This window comes from Saccopteryx leptura, chromosome 4, assembly GCF_036850995.1.
Source record: "Saccopteryx leptura isolate mSacLep1 chromosome 4, mSacLep1_pri_phased_curated, whole genome shotgun sequence".
Classification (NCBI taxonomy): domain Eukaryota; kingdom Metazoa; phylum Chordata; class Mammalia; order Chiroptera; family Emballonuridae; genus Saccopteryx; species Saccopteryx leptura.
The window spans coordinates 21,185,686-21,199,534 of NC_089506.1; the positions used below are offsets into that span (position 1 = coordinate 21,185,686).

Sequence of the window (13,849 nt, forward strand, 5' to 3'; positions counted from 1 at the left end):
GAAGACAGTGAGGTGAGAGAGGGTAGGGGAGTGCAGAGAGCTCCTGGAGACCAAGCTCCCTGTACTTAATGCTTCAACAAAGGGGACAGGTCGAGTACCAGGTCAGGAGTAGGTTCAGTTTTAATGACAATTTGGGGAAACCCAACTGCCCTGCCTCCCACTCCCAATAATAGGTCAGATTTGTGACCTAGTTCAGTCCCCTTAACATCCAAACCAACTTTGTCCAGTAGACTTTCTGCATTGATAGAAATGCGCTATTTCTGTGCTGTCCGTCCTGGTAGTCACTAGCCACATGTGGCTGTGAAGCACTTGAAATATGGTTAAGGCAACCAAGAAGTTTGTTTAATTTTTATGAGTTTCCATGTAAGTAGGCACATATGACTGATTGTGACTACCACCCTACTGGACAGCTCTAGAGAGGAGAGGGAGACACGGCTGCCCACACCCCTTCTCACAGAGTAGTGGTCAGCGCTCATAGCCGTGTTAGGAGGACGGCTAGATCCCAGGTGGGTGTTCACTGCAGCGGATGGGAGGACAGCACCCCTCAGTGTGCACGGGCACTGGGCCTCTCTGCGGGGAGGCCACAGCCTTCACTCAGCTCCAGCTGTGCCGGTGGCATTGGTCAGGGACAGTGATCCTGTCCCGGGTGGTTGACAGGATTGTTGAAACATAAAGTGTCTTCCAAATATGAATAAAAAGTTGATAAAACCGTTTTACTATTGAACATAATAACTATTTTCTATGTACAAAACATGACTCTAGAAGTATAATATATATGTATTGTTATGTTTGATATGTGTCTATATAACAAACTGATATGAAAAACATACAATCATATGCAGAATGTTCACAAAATCAGGAAACAAGATAAACTTATTATTGAAGAGTTTGTTAATTACAGGTTCAACTAGTATACTCAGTGTTTTTAGGTGAAGTACTCTAAATATGCTATTTTTCCTGTGTTTCCAGAGTTTTTAGATACTCTCATCTATATTTATTATACTTTTTTTTTAGATTAACAATTAGATATATTGCTTTAAATTTAGAGGTACTGCACCTTAAAAAAATGTTTGGAGTTTGAAAGAAAATAAGCATATTATTTAAAAATACAACTAACATACTATTTAAAAATAACTTTATCCTGTGTCCTGGCTTTGAAAATACCCTGTATAATATAATTTGTCCAATCTAAATATATATTTTAAGAAGTAAAAATTGATATGGTCTACAGTGTAACATTTTTCCTACTGTGAGTTTATTTTGCTCATTTTTTCAACATATTTTAAAGATAGAATTTTCATGGCAGTATAATAATATAATGATTTAATATTTTCCTATTATTGGGTTTGTAAATTATTTTGTTTCTCTTTTTTTATATATACCATATTTTATGTCTTTGATCATTTCCTTAGGATAAGTTCCTGGGAAGTAAGTTACTAGCTTAAAGGTCTTATGTTTATAAGACTTAAAACCAATTGCCAAATTGGCTAGGTCCCTAGAAGTGTAAAAATTTAGATTTCTATCAGTAATGTAAGAGAGGCCATATTTCCTTAAGTTTAATACATGAGCATTACATTTTAAAACGTCTTTATTAATCTAATAGAAAAATACTAATAAAATTGCTTTTATAATGTCTATAATTTGATTAATTTTATAAAACAATTGTCAGTTAACTGTAGCTGCATGATCTGCTCAGGAGAACCACTTATCGGTGGTTCTCAGAGCGCGTTCCTGCGCAGTGGCACTTGTCACCAGGAGCCTGTGGGAGAGGTCAGACCCCGCCCTGGAGCCTCTACTGCAGAAACTCCGGGTGGGCACAGCAGTCCGCATTGCAATGAGCCCTGGCTCATGCTGCCCTCTGAAAACCTCTGCTGTTACCCATCTCCTAACCTCATCTTCCCCACTCTGTTTTTCACTGGATGGGGACAAAACCCTAGTTTCTGTGCATGTTCAGATAAAAGCATGGCTTCTCTTGTCTCATCGTCATCTCCCAAGAATTTCTCCTCACCGCCTTTATTAAATAAATTTGTACTGGGCAGTTTCTCTGTCCGGAGTTCGGAGTTCGGGGCACACACTCGGACTGGTCCCCGCCCCTGTGCAGCTGTTAGTCCGTTACAGAGAACTGATGTATTTGTCCCCATCTGTGTAACAGTGCAGAGCATGGTAACTGCCTTTCATGTGGTAAAAGCAGTAAAAGAGGGGGTTCTTGGGAGACAGAAAAACAACTAAGGAAGACTTTATGAAAAGGTGAAATTGGAGCCAGACCTGGAAAGGGGCATTTTGTCAGCAGGTGTGGAAGAGATGGCTTTTAGCAGTTGGAATAACCACACAAAAATGCATGAGAGCGGCAGTTTTTCAGGGTATGAAGGGAGTGTAAAATGTACCATTTTATAGAGTCCAGGGACTCTTACATGAAAAGCTACCTCTTGGTAAGGGTCTGAGTGGTAGTCAGATGGCAGGGGAAGGAGAATCTGAAAGAAAACAAAACTATCTGGAAACTGCCACTGAAATGGGGAACAAAAAGGGGGTGGGCTAATTTTGCTTTTTTAAAGTAAAGCACACATACCAATTTCTTAATTCCTTATTTTGGTTTCTCAGTGAAAAAGCTAGTTTCAGGTGCCCGTGAGCTGTCAGATGGAAATTGGCCTTTGGTGTGGGAGAAGGCGGGGCAGGGCTGGCAGCCCCTAATGAAGGGTTTGTGGCCAGAGCCAGGCACAGGCCTTACCGAAGGGCTTGGTTCGGGCTGCACTGTGTCTCTCTGCTCTTGAGCAAGCCTCAGACAGTGTGAAGTTCCCTCACAAATTCATTCAGGATTGACTGTGTGAATATGGAATAAAGGCTTTACTCTATCTGCTGAACTGTTTTGCCTGTTTTATACTATAGGAAAGAAGTATTGGAATGTAAAATAATATTGTCTTTTAGTATCTAGCAGATAGGAGGTACTGTGTCACACAGCTGTTGGAAGAATTAATAGTGAAGTATCTGCCTGATGAGCTGTCTGAGAGAAAAAAAATATATGATGAAGAAACTGCTGAACTCTCACAGTAAGTTTCTTCTCATAAAAACACAATCAAATTGCAAACTACTACCCTTTAAAATAGAAGGAGAAACCTTCTAAGTGCAAGCTGGATCCTGTCTTTATTTAGTTCAACCCATATAGTCAAAGGCTTATGTTAAACAAATATCATTCACCTTCCCCTGTCCTAAAACAGAATTATTTAAAAGTTCATTTGGTAACTTCCCTATGTTCTGCTGGGAATTATTGACTCAGCCCGTTGCTTTGAAGCAGTGTTTTAGGTGGGGGAGGGTCTCTTAGTGACAGGAGGCACTGGCACCCGGAATGAAGGCGGAGCTAGCAACCGAGGTTGCTGGGAACAGCAGCCCTCAGGTATCAAGGCCCGGCAGGAGGAGGGGGGGGGGGGGGGACGACAATTGTCGGGATTGGTGGAGGTTTAGCCAGTTAGAGGTTTGGAAGGTGGGAATTTGAGGCCTGAGACTGAAATGGAAAAGGGCAAAGGGTGGGGGAAGAATGATTTAAGGGCCAAATTCTCAGTTAATGAAACTACTGCCTTGAAGCAGAATAGAGTTAGTAACAGGAATGTGAGGAACCTGGAGGTGACGCTGGGATTGGTGGAACAGACTACTATTAAGAGCACGTCATGGCTGGTTGGGCTGGGTAGGTTGAACCTGGTTTTGTTCCTCTGGACACCTTTCCTTCTTGTACTATTTTTCTCCAATATCTTCCCCTCTTTGACCAATCACTTGAGTCTCTTTAAATATCTTCCATTGGTTTTTAATTTCTTAACTCTTTTTCTTTTATTTTCTTTTAACTAGCATGCTAAAGAACAAAATTGCAATTTTGGTATACTGTTTTTATCGAACCTTTGGTTTCCATTATTTTTTGTATTATAAATTGAAGATTTTATCCTCACTTTCTAAGAAAAATGTAATTGTGCTGGCAGACTGGTCTTTCACCCAGTGTCCACCCAGTGTCCCATTGGGCCAGTGGCCTTCACTGGAAGAAAGACATCTGATCTTTTCTCTATGGAAATCGATATTGAGCTGTCTTCTCGTGGAACTGATATTTTATTGTGTTGTGTTATGGTAGTAAATATTCTGATGAAGTTTTTTTGATCAACACTGCAAAAAGCTGGCAATAAAAAAGCTACAGATATACTTTTAAAATCTTAAACAGTGACACAACCAGACCACCCACAGAGGAGTGCACTGCAGAATGACAGGTGGAGCAGTGGGCGGGGGTGCTGAGTGGGGATCTGGCTGCGACCATGAGACTGGCCTTGTGAAGGGAGGTTCCTCCTCCACACGTAGGTCCTTACAGGTTTCGATACTAGGTCTGCAGGTCGCTTTTGCTGTTGTTCAGTTCTTATGTTAAGGAGAGTGCTCAGTGATGGTTGAATCCAGTTTTAAAAGTAAAGGAATTATCCGTTGTGTATTAAATATGTTTTTATTAAATATTTTTACATATGTAACTTGAGGTCTTTTTGAAGAAATATTAGAAGATATAAATGAGCAGGGGAAAAATTTCTTTTGGCATTTGGTGTATTTTTTTTTAGATTTTAATATGTATAAATACATTTTAAACACAGATGGGATCATTTTATTCATATTATTCCATAACCTCTTTTTCTCCTTAATATAGACATTTAAATGTATCTCTTTTTATGACTATGTCATAATTTATTTCACTAGTCCTCTCCTTTTGCTTCTAAGTTTTGGCTACTATACATAGTGTTACATTGAACATTCTTTTAGTACTGGGAGCGGGGGAGGGAGCCTGTTGGTTCAAAGGATACAAACATTTTAAAAAATTCTTGATGTATATAGCCAAATTCTTGTTCACCATGGTTGCACTGTTGCTATCTGCCCCTGCTCTGCCAGCTTCTCTACACTTTGCAAAGCTGGGTGTTGCCTGTGTCCTCCTTATTTTCTGTCAATCTGGCAATGGAGAACTTATCATTTTAATTATCTGGAAAAATATTATTGAATTATCTCTTTCCATTCTTTTATAAGTAAGAGGAGGGGAGATAGAGAGGCAGACTCCCACATGCACCCCAACCGTGATCCACCCAGCAGCCCCTGTTTGGGGCTGATGCTCTGCCAATCTGTGGCCATGCTCACAAAGGAACTATTTTTAGCACCTGAGGCAGAGGCTCCATGGAGCTATCCTCAGCACCTGGGGCCAAAGCACTCAAATCAATTGAGCCATGGCTGTGGAAAGGGAAGAGAGAGAGAGAGAGAGAGAGAGAGAGAGAGAGAGAGAAAGGGAGAGAAGGGGGAGGGGAGGAGTGGAGAAGTGAACGATTGCTTCTCCTGTGTGCCGTGACTGGGAATCAAACTGAGAATATCCATACACCAGGCCAGCACTCTACCATTGAGCCAACTAGCCAGGGCTGAAATACCTATTTTTGATAGTAACTTTGAAAATATTTTTAATGCCTAAGGATTTTTGATGATTTGATTTTTGTCTTTTGTGGGAGTTCATATTTTCTTATTGTTATCTAAGAGTAACTTAGTGTTTTACAGATAAAAGATACTGTCATGTTACAGATTTTTAATATAAAATAGTAATTATAATCAATTGCTTTTTGATTCATAAAGGTACTTAGCTCTATATGATAACCTGGCATCTCGAATTCTAATCAGCCTGTATACATATGAGGATCACAGACAGGTTTTTCAGTGTTAATATTGTATCTATGTGAGCGTAATAAAGGTGATGCTGAGTCTTGTTCTTGCCAAGAATAAAATCACTTTAGGGCTAATTTCCTTTTGTTTTATAGTAATTTATTTCTGTTGCAAGCTTGACTCATTTTGGTTGTATGTTCTGATATATAATAATAAAACTTCTCTCTTCTTCAGCCTGACCAAGAATGTTCCAATATTCGTTTGCACTATGGCCTACCCCACTGTGCCTTGCCCTCTTCACGTGTTTGAGCCAAGATACAGACTGATGATTCGAAGAAGTATACAAACTGGAACTAAACAGTTTGGGATGTGTGTCAGTGATACACAAAATAGGTATGCTTTTTGTGTGTTTAAATATTTTTATTTATATTGAAACTTTCCTTGAATATTGTTGAGAATTTGCATTCTTGTTGCTTGAACTTTGATATTAATTAATTTTTCTTTTAGTTTTGCAGATTATGGGTGTATGTTACAAATTAGAAATGTGCATTTCTTACCTGATGGAAGGTCTGTGGTGGATACAGTTGGAGGAAAGCGGTTTCGGGTTTTAAAAAGAGGAATGAAAGATGGATACTGCACTGCAGACATCGAGTATCTGGAGGATGTGAAGGTATTATGGGCACTGTTTTCCAGCACCCTGGTGCACTCGGTCTGAGGCACTGTGCAGGCATCGGGGCTGTTGTCTAGGCAGATGAAGCAGTTCTTTCTATCAGAGCCTCAGCAAGTCTGATGCAGATCAGTTCCGATTCACCTCTTTCTCACCTTGCTCCTCCTCATTGTGAGTTCCAGGAGAACTCGGAGGAACTACATCCTCTTCCTTTCTGCAGGCTCAGCCACCAGTACGGTGCCTGCGATGTAGTGTGTTTGCACCATAGGTTCTTCACTGGAGCAGTTGATTGAATTTGGACCATTTTTAAGTGTACAGTTTAGTGGCATTAAGTACATTCACATTATTGTGCAAAGGTACCTTTTAAAGTTACCTTTTAAAGTTTTGTGATTCGTTTACAATCTTTCAAAAATGAAAAGTATTTTTTTGGTCTCTTATGTGCTATAGACTCACCTTTTATATTTCAGAACGTTTTTAGAGTCCCTTGTGTTGTTTTCATAGTGAGTCATCCCCGAAGTGTAAAGGCCGAGGCAAGCCTGGTATTTCGCTAGGCTGTGCTAATGTATGTGGAGCAGAGCACCTGGCAGGCAGTGAGTGGGATATAAATGTGTGTTGAAGAAATCAATGTGCGATGGATGCGTTAGTGTTCCATCTTCCCACCGGCGTCCTGTGAGACTACTCTGTGCTCAGGCTGGAAGGCTGGTGCATTTCATTCTACGCTCAGTTTCCTGATCCCTAGTCAGAAGGGTGCGCGCAGGATGAGGGAGATGGCCACAGCCTTGGGCCTTGACCGCAGGAGAAGTTCATCATCGAATTGTTTATCCTCTATCTTTACATGCTAAGTTACCTGCTGCATTTTTTGTATTTTGTTTTTTAACCCAGTTCCCTGGTAAAAGATAATTCTGCTTGTCTTCCATTCTGTTAGCCTTTCTGCCGCCTCATGGGCACCTAACCCCCCTCCCCCAGGCTTTCCTGTAGCAGCTCTGTTCTTCCACTTTTAGTCCCACTGCTTTCCAAAGCCACTGATCCATAAAGACAAAAGGAATTGCAAATTGGAGTAGACCTTGGTCCAAGAACTCACTCTCAATCCTATGCCTCCTCCTACTGGGGCCGTTACAGTGCATTGTCAGTGGGGTTCTGTGACAGAACATTGCTACTCAGCAAGGCTGGGCGGCGGTCAGGCCTTCTGTTGCCCGTTAGTGTGGCCCACTGGCACTGTGTGACACAGAAACATCTGATATATATTGCATAAGAGTAGTCCTTTCTGATCCAGCACTGAAATAAGTATTCCCTGGTTTTCGACTTGTTCCTCCATTTCTGTAGCATTGGTGATATTAGACAGGGACGATTAGACACGGAAGTCTCACTAACTGCTGTATTTCTAGGTTGAGAATGAAGATGAGATAGAGAATCTCAGACAGCTTCATGACTTGGTGTACTCTCAAGCCTGCAGCTGGTTTCAGAATTTAAGAGACAGATTTCGAAGCCAAATTCTTCAGCACTTTGGATCAATGCCCAGGAGGGAGGAGAACCTTCAGGTAGGATGGCTTTGATGTTGTTTCTGAAAGTCTCACTTTTTAAATAAACCAAATGAGTAGATGTTTTTTTGTTATTGTCCTTTGCACACAGCATTTCCGATCTTTAGAATCCTGACCACATTCTCCAGTGCAGTGGTGTGCGTGGCATTCCACACCAGGACAGAGGGGAAGGTGTCCGCTGTGATGCCCGTGGGGGGGGGGCAAGGAAGGAGAACCCCTTAACTAAGGAAGCCGTTGTCCAGAGGAGAAGGAAGCAGTTAGAAATGGGACGTGGTATTATGTAGTAAATTGTGACGACGGGACAACTGTTTCTGAGCCGGTCAGCTGTTCCTCTCTGACAGTTGAGAGATGTGGCATTTCCTGTGCTTTCAAAAATTTTTTCTCACCTCTCCTTTTATTCCCAAATTTCACCCTGGCAATTACATTCATTTTTGTTTCTTTATGTTTAATGTTTTACTCCCGAGGAAACTGATATTCTTAGGGTCTAGCTCAGGTACTCAGGGTTCGCATTTAAGTTTAATTAATGTGTAGCACGCACTTCCTGGGCGAGGGGATGGATCTGTGTAGTAGGCACTGCAAGAGGCATAAAGGAAGGGCCCTTATCCTGGAAATCTGAGCGTAGACTCATCAGAGCATTAACTTAGGCATAAGCATTTTGAATTGAATAAAACCTTTGTGGTCAGAGGGTATAGATTTCATGTAGGAATGATTATAAATATATGAAGATAGATAGTACATCCCACCATGATGCACACTGCCTCTGATTTGTTTTCTAATGTTAGTCTAAGGCTGAATCCCAGCCGAATCTTAATCTGGACTTGAAATTTCAGTATCAGACCACTGAGTACTCATTTTGTGTATAGCATGTTTGTTTTATCCTGTCTACCTGAATCTGATTAAACTTGGTGGAAATAGCTTTTGATGAGCACAGAATTACATAAGGAAATTTTAAATGTTAACAAACCAACTTGTACCCTGGCCAGTTGGCTCAGCAGTAGAGCGTCAGCCCAGTGTGTGGAAGTCCCGGGTTTGATTCCTGGTCAGGGCACATAGGAGAAGTGTCCATCTGCTTCTCCACCCTTCCCCCTCTCCTTCCTCTCTATCTCTCTCTTCCCTTCCTGCAACCAAGGCTCCATTGGAGCAAAGTTGGCCTGGGCGCTGAGGATGGCTTCCGTGGCCTCCACCTCAGGTGCTGGAATGGCTCTGGTTGCAGCAGAGCAATGGCCGAGATGGGCAGAGGATCACCCCCTGGTGGGCGTGCCGGGTGGATACTGGTCCGGCTCATGAGGGAGTCTGTCTCTCTGCCTCCCTGCTTCTAACTTCAGGAAAAACAAAAAACAAACTTGTAGAAAAATTCAACATTATCTTTCCGTCGCCCTCACCACCCTCACCTTTACTATCCCGTCCTCCACCTCCTGTTAGTTTGGGTACGTCGGGATTCAGTCCGAAAAACGAGCAGCCACTCCGTGCATTCTGGGAATGCAGGGTTCATTGCAGGATGTAGCGCTGAGACCTGGGGGCAGTCAGTGGTCAGTGCGCCCGGCACCCCCTCCCCTGCCACGGAGAAGCTCGCTGTTGCATAGGACCCTGCGGTAGCTGCTTCACCTTTAGGAATCCCAGGGAAGCCCCTTCCAGTGTCTCCTCTGCAGCAGTGGAGCAGGTGGTTTTCAGGAGTTCTCTAGAAGCTTCTGTAAATCTCACCTGTCCCCACATGTGGCAACAGTCTCCAGAGAATAGTGGCTTCCTTTCTTCCAATTTTCACAGTCTCACAGGAGCGCCTCTCATTGGCTGAGTCTAACCTGGAACCGTATGAGGAAGGGTGTTCTGGGAAATGTAGTTTCCTGTTGTCTCTGATAGGCAGAAAGAGGTAGTCGTGGTGCTAAGTTGAGCACAGGCAGTACAAAAATATAGAAACCTAGTTTGATTCTAGGGGCATATTGAGATCAATACTGATGTCATAATTCCTTTTGTCATTCTGAAATTTTACGTTTGGGTTTAGTAGGAAGCAATTTAATGTGCTAGTAAAGGTGGATTAAAATTTCTTTTATATAAATTCTTATTTCTTGCAGTAGCTGGTAGTCAATCCTTGCAACCTCAGAGGGGCTTCTTTGGAGATATGTTTATGTCCCAAAAGAAACTAGAAGCTAAGATGTTTTTCTAATAGCTTTCCTAGGATTTCACAATTCTTTGAAGAAATTTTAAAATACCAACTAACTTTTAAAAAACGTTTTAAATACATATTTTAAGAAAGCAGTTCTGGGACCGTTTTGTCCCCATGGGACATTTGGCAATAGCTAGAGACCTTTTTGATTGTCACAGTGGGGAGGTGCTGCTAAGGAGGCCACAGTGCACAGGACAGTTCTCATCACGACGGTCACCTGGCCCCGAATGCCAGGAGCCGGACGCGGAGAGAAATCTCCTCCAGGCAGCTCAGTGCAGAGGAGAGAGCGTGGCTGGGAGGTGCAGTCAGGCCTGTATTTGACCCTCGGCTCTGCCGAGGAGAGCTGAGAGGTCTCAGACAATGTACAACCGTATTTCCCCATGTGTAAGACACTCCCATGTGTAAAACGTACCTTAATTTTGGGTCCTGAAATTTAAAAAAAAAATGTATCACATAAAGTTATTGAACTCAAGTTTTTTTTGTTTTGTTTTACAGAGACTGAGAGAGTTAGAGAGAGGGATAGATAGGGACAGACAGACAGGAACAGAGAGAGATGAGAAGCATTAATCATTAGTTTTTCATTGCAACACCTTAGTTGTTCATTGATTGCTTTCTCATATGTGCCTTGACCGTGGGGTAAGCAGACCGAGTAACCCCTTTTTCAAGCCAGCGACCTTGGGTCCAAGCTGGTGAGCTTTGCTCAAAGGAAATGAGCCCACGCTCAAGCTGGCGACCTTGGAGTCTCGAACCTGGGTCCTCTGCATCCCAGTCCGATACTCTGTCCACTGTGCCACTGCCTGGTCAGGCGAACTTAAGTTTTATTTATCATAAAATTCATACAACTCCTCATCACTGTCAAAACTCCTATCCATTAGCTTGTCCTCCTCTGTGTGTGATGACGAATCACTGTCTTCATATATTGCCTCTTCCTCAGTTCCATCTCTGGTGTTTGAAATGTTACAACCACTGTATAAGAAGCACCCCGTTTTTAGACCCCAGAGTTTTTGGAAAAGCGTGCATCTTAAACATGGGGAAATGCAGTACGTTTCTGAGCATCAGCTCCCCATTTTACATGATTATAACAATAGCCTTCCCTGCATGGTTGGTACAGGAATTTGAGATGGGACTTGATAAGGGACAGTGCTCAGCAAAGGCTAGCTTGGTGGTGGCTTGTTATTGTCATTGTAACGTAAATATTTGTTTCACTAATACTATAAAATGTCGATTACTTTCAGGCGACTCCTAATGGACCGGCCTGGTGTTGGTGGCTTCTTGCAGTTCTTCCTGTGGATCCCCGATACCAGCTGTCAGTCCTGTCAATGAAGTCTTTGAAAGAACGCTTGACAAAGATACAGCACATACTGACGTATTTTTCTAGAGACCAATCTAAGTAACTGACTGCTCCGATCTCCCTTTCAAGTTACCCTAACCCGGCTGTGTTGTCGGCCGGGTTGTCCGCGGCCTTTGCACATCCAGTGCTGGTTCGAGAATTGTAATGAAACTCGAGGGTTTTTTTTCCCTTAACCTCCAGAATCATGTGGTTCTGCAAATGAATACCCTCAACTAGGAGTTAGACCACTAAGAACTTGCACAGAAAAACACGCAGCGAATGTGTGTTAAACCTCTACATTGTGATGAAGTTGCACTATGTACCACATTCTAAAATGAAATGAGAACTGTGTGTGAATGTGGAGTGTGTGTGTGCGTGTGTGAGCGTGTGGGTAGTATGTGTGCATTTTCTCTGGCTTTAAGATCTTCAAAGAAAAAGCCATAGAGAGCAGAGCTCACCGAGGGTCAGTTAGTGCCCAAGTTTACAACAGTAGCGATACAAGTGTTTGCAGATTGAATTTGCCTCAGATCTCTCTGTCCTAATGCTTATATTTGCACAAATACGTAAACTATGGTATTGAGTATCACTCTGTTGGAAATCCTGCTCTTGCTGAACTGTCTTGACCATTGTCTATGATACTTTCTTATTTATGTAAATACCTGCATCCCAGTGGCCAGCAGGCATGGGGTGCAGAACCTAGAGCCAGTTTTCAGGAACAGTTGCAAACCTGATATGGTACTGTGCATCTATTCATAAAACACTTAAAACTGTGAAAATATGGTTTACATTTCATTGTACATAAAGGCAAGTGGAGAACTCAGTCCAGTACCAGTTAGTTTGTACATTTTAGGGGGCGCCCACATTAACTGCCCATCTATGTAATTTATAGTTTGACATGATGTGTTTGTTTAAAAAAATTACATAGTATAAACCCATTAATGATCTGAGAGAAGAGAAGAAGCTTAACGTAGACCTAAGCTTTTCAAGTATGTTTTATTTTTTAATTCTGGTCTTGGTGCAAATGTTAGTTATGCCTTATTCATATCACAGTTAGAGGGCCATGCTGTGACATGGTTATATTCATGCTGCCCTAGATACTTTTGTAATTATTTGTTGCAGACTTATGACTGTCCCTATTAACTTTCTTTTACGTAAGTAATTTGTAAAAGTTTTTGAAAAATTTGCTTTTGCTTATTTAATTTTGAATAAAAGCTAAATTCATAATAATTTTTTTTCTTAAATTTTAGGTCAACGTAAAAAAGTCAGTGGAGGAATCAAACTGCATAGTGACAGGACAGCGTTGCGTACTGTTTTATGCCAGGAGACATTAACACTATCTTTCAAACTACTTTTTTGGTCACATTTTTACCAAACAGTGCTGCAGTGTCTTAAGGAGGCCGGAGGCCCTACAACCATCCTCTAAGGCGGCCAAGAATTTTGTGCTTCTCCTGAAAGAGTGAACCACCCTAATGTTCTATGAAGATTATGGACCCAGTGATCTTAGTTGAATTTGCTTATGCTCAGGGTGAATTCTGTTTTAGCGGTCCACCAAAATAATCCTCCTGTGTTCGCCAGGCCTAGGTGTGAACAGGCTGGAAGCCGCTGCTCTACTGCTTTTCAGCCTTTAAAATCCATGTCCCTATAGGATTAGGATCAATACGTGTCATCCACTGGGGACTCCTCTTGTTTAAGCAGACTTGACCATTTCAGTCTCCAATTTCCCAGCTAGGATTTTCCAAATACATATAAATCATCTTTTAATGTTGAATATTTTTATAAAAAGGTATACGCAGAAATGACTGCCTAGAGAACCACCCTTTGCCCCCTCAATTATACTAATTGAGAATCTGTTCATTAGTTCTGCAGAAAATATTTTATAAAGAATGGGCCATTGCCCAAAAGTACTTTATCAATAGTTTCTGAAGTATTAGGTTAGACTTTCTTGTAATACAAAACTATTCAATACCTGTTAAATGGTGTTTGGGTAGTAGAAATGAAGAGTTTATTTGATAATTCTCAAATGTAGAAGGCATTAGGAGTTACCTAGTATTGGATTTATGTTCAGTATGTGTGCATGTGTTCACATGTGTGTGTGCACACGCACATATACACGTACTAAAAAGAATTCATGGATTTTATTTATCATTTAACCTTAATTTTGTGGTAGATGATCTCTGATAGTTGCTTTGTCTAGAGATTTTTTTTTTTTTTAATTTCTGGGAACTTTGCACTTTCCATAGAGTTTATTTTAAAAAGAAAAGCAAAACAAAACAACAAAAAAGACAGACTTGTTCCCCTTATCACTTTAAGTAGCTAAATTCTGGCATGAATTCAACACTTAAAGTCAAAGGAGCTAGTTGCCACTCTTGTCTGATACACCTGCCTCTACATGTCCAGTTCTTCCTGTTCTTCAAGGTCCAACCCGGACGCCTTCCCTCAGCTGGATGAACTCCAGAGCATTTTCCGTCTCCTTCTGGCACTCACGGGAGATAGCGATTAAATACAAA

The 13,849-nt window shown here is 41.6% G+C and overlaps 1 protein-coding gene across 1 annotated transcript in view; it reads left to right on the forward strand.

Annotated features, from left to right (window-relative positions):
- Positions 1 to 12,118, forward strand: part of LONRF1 (LON peptidase N-terminal domain and ring finger 1) — a 28,742-nt gene extending 16,624 nt beyond the window's left edge. Inside the window, exons 8-12 of the mRNA XM_066380259.1 lie at positions 2,923 to 3,044; positions 5,881 to 6,039; positions 6,154 to 6,316; positions 7,699 to 7,851; positions 11,248 to 12,118. Of these exons, the coding sequence (XP_066236356.1) occupies positions 2,923 to 3,044; positions 5,881 to 6,039; positions 6,154 to 6,316; positions 7,699 to 7,851; positions 11,248 to 11,406 (756 nt within the window). The 3' untranslated portion in view covers positions 11,407 to 12,118. The remainder of the gene's footprint in view (positions 1 to 2,922; positions 3,045 to 5,880; positions 6,040 to 6,153; positions 6,317 to 7,698; positions 7,852 to 11,247) is intronic.
- The last annotated feature ends 1,731 nt before the right edge of the window (positions 12,119 to 13,849 follow it).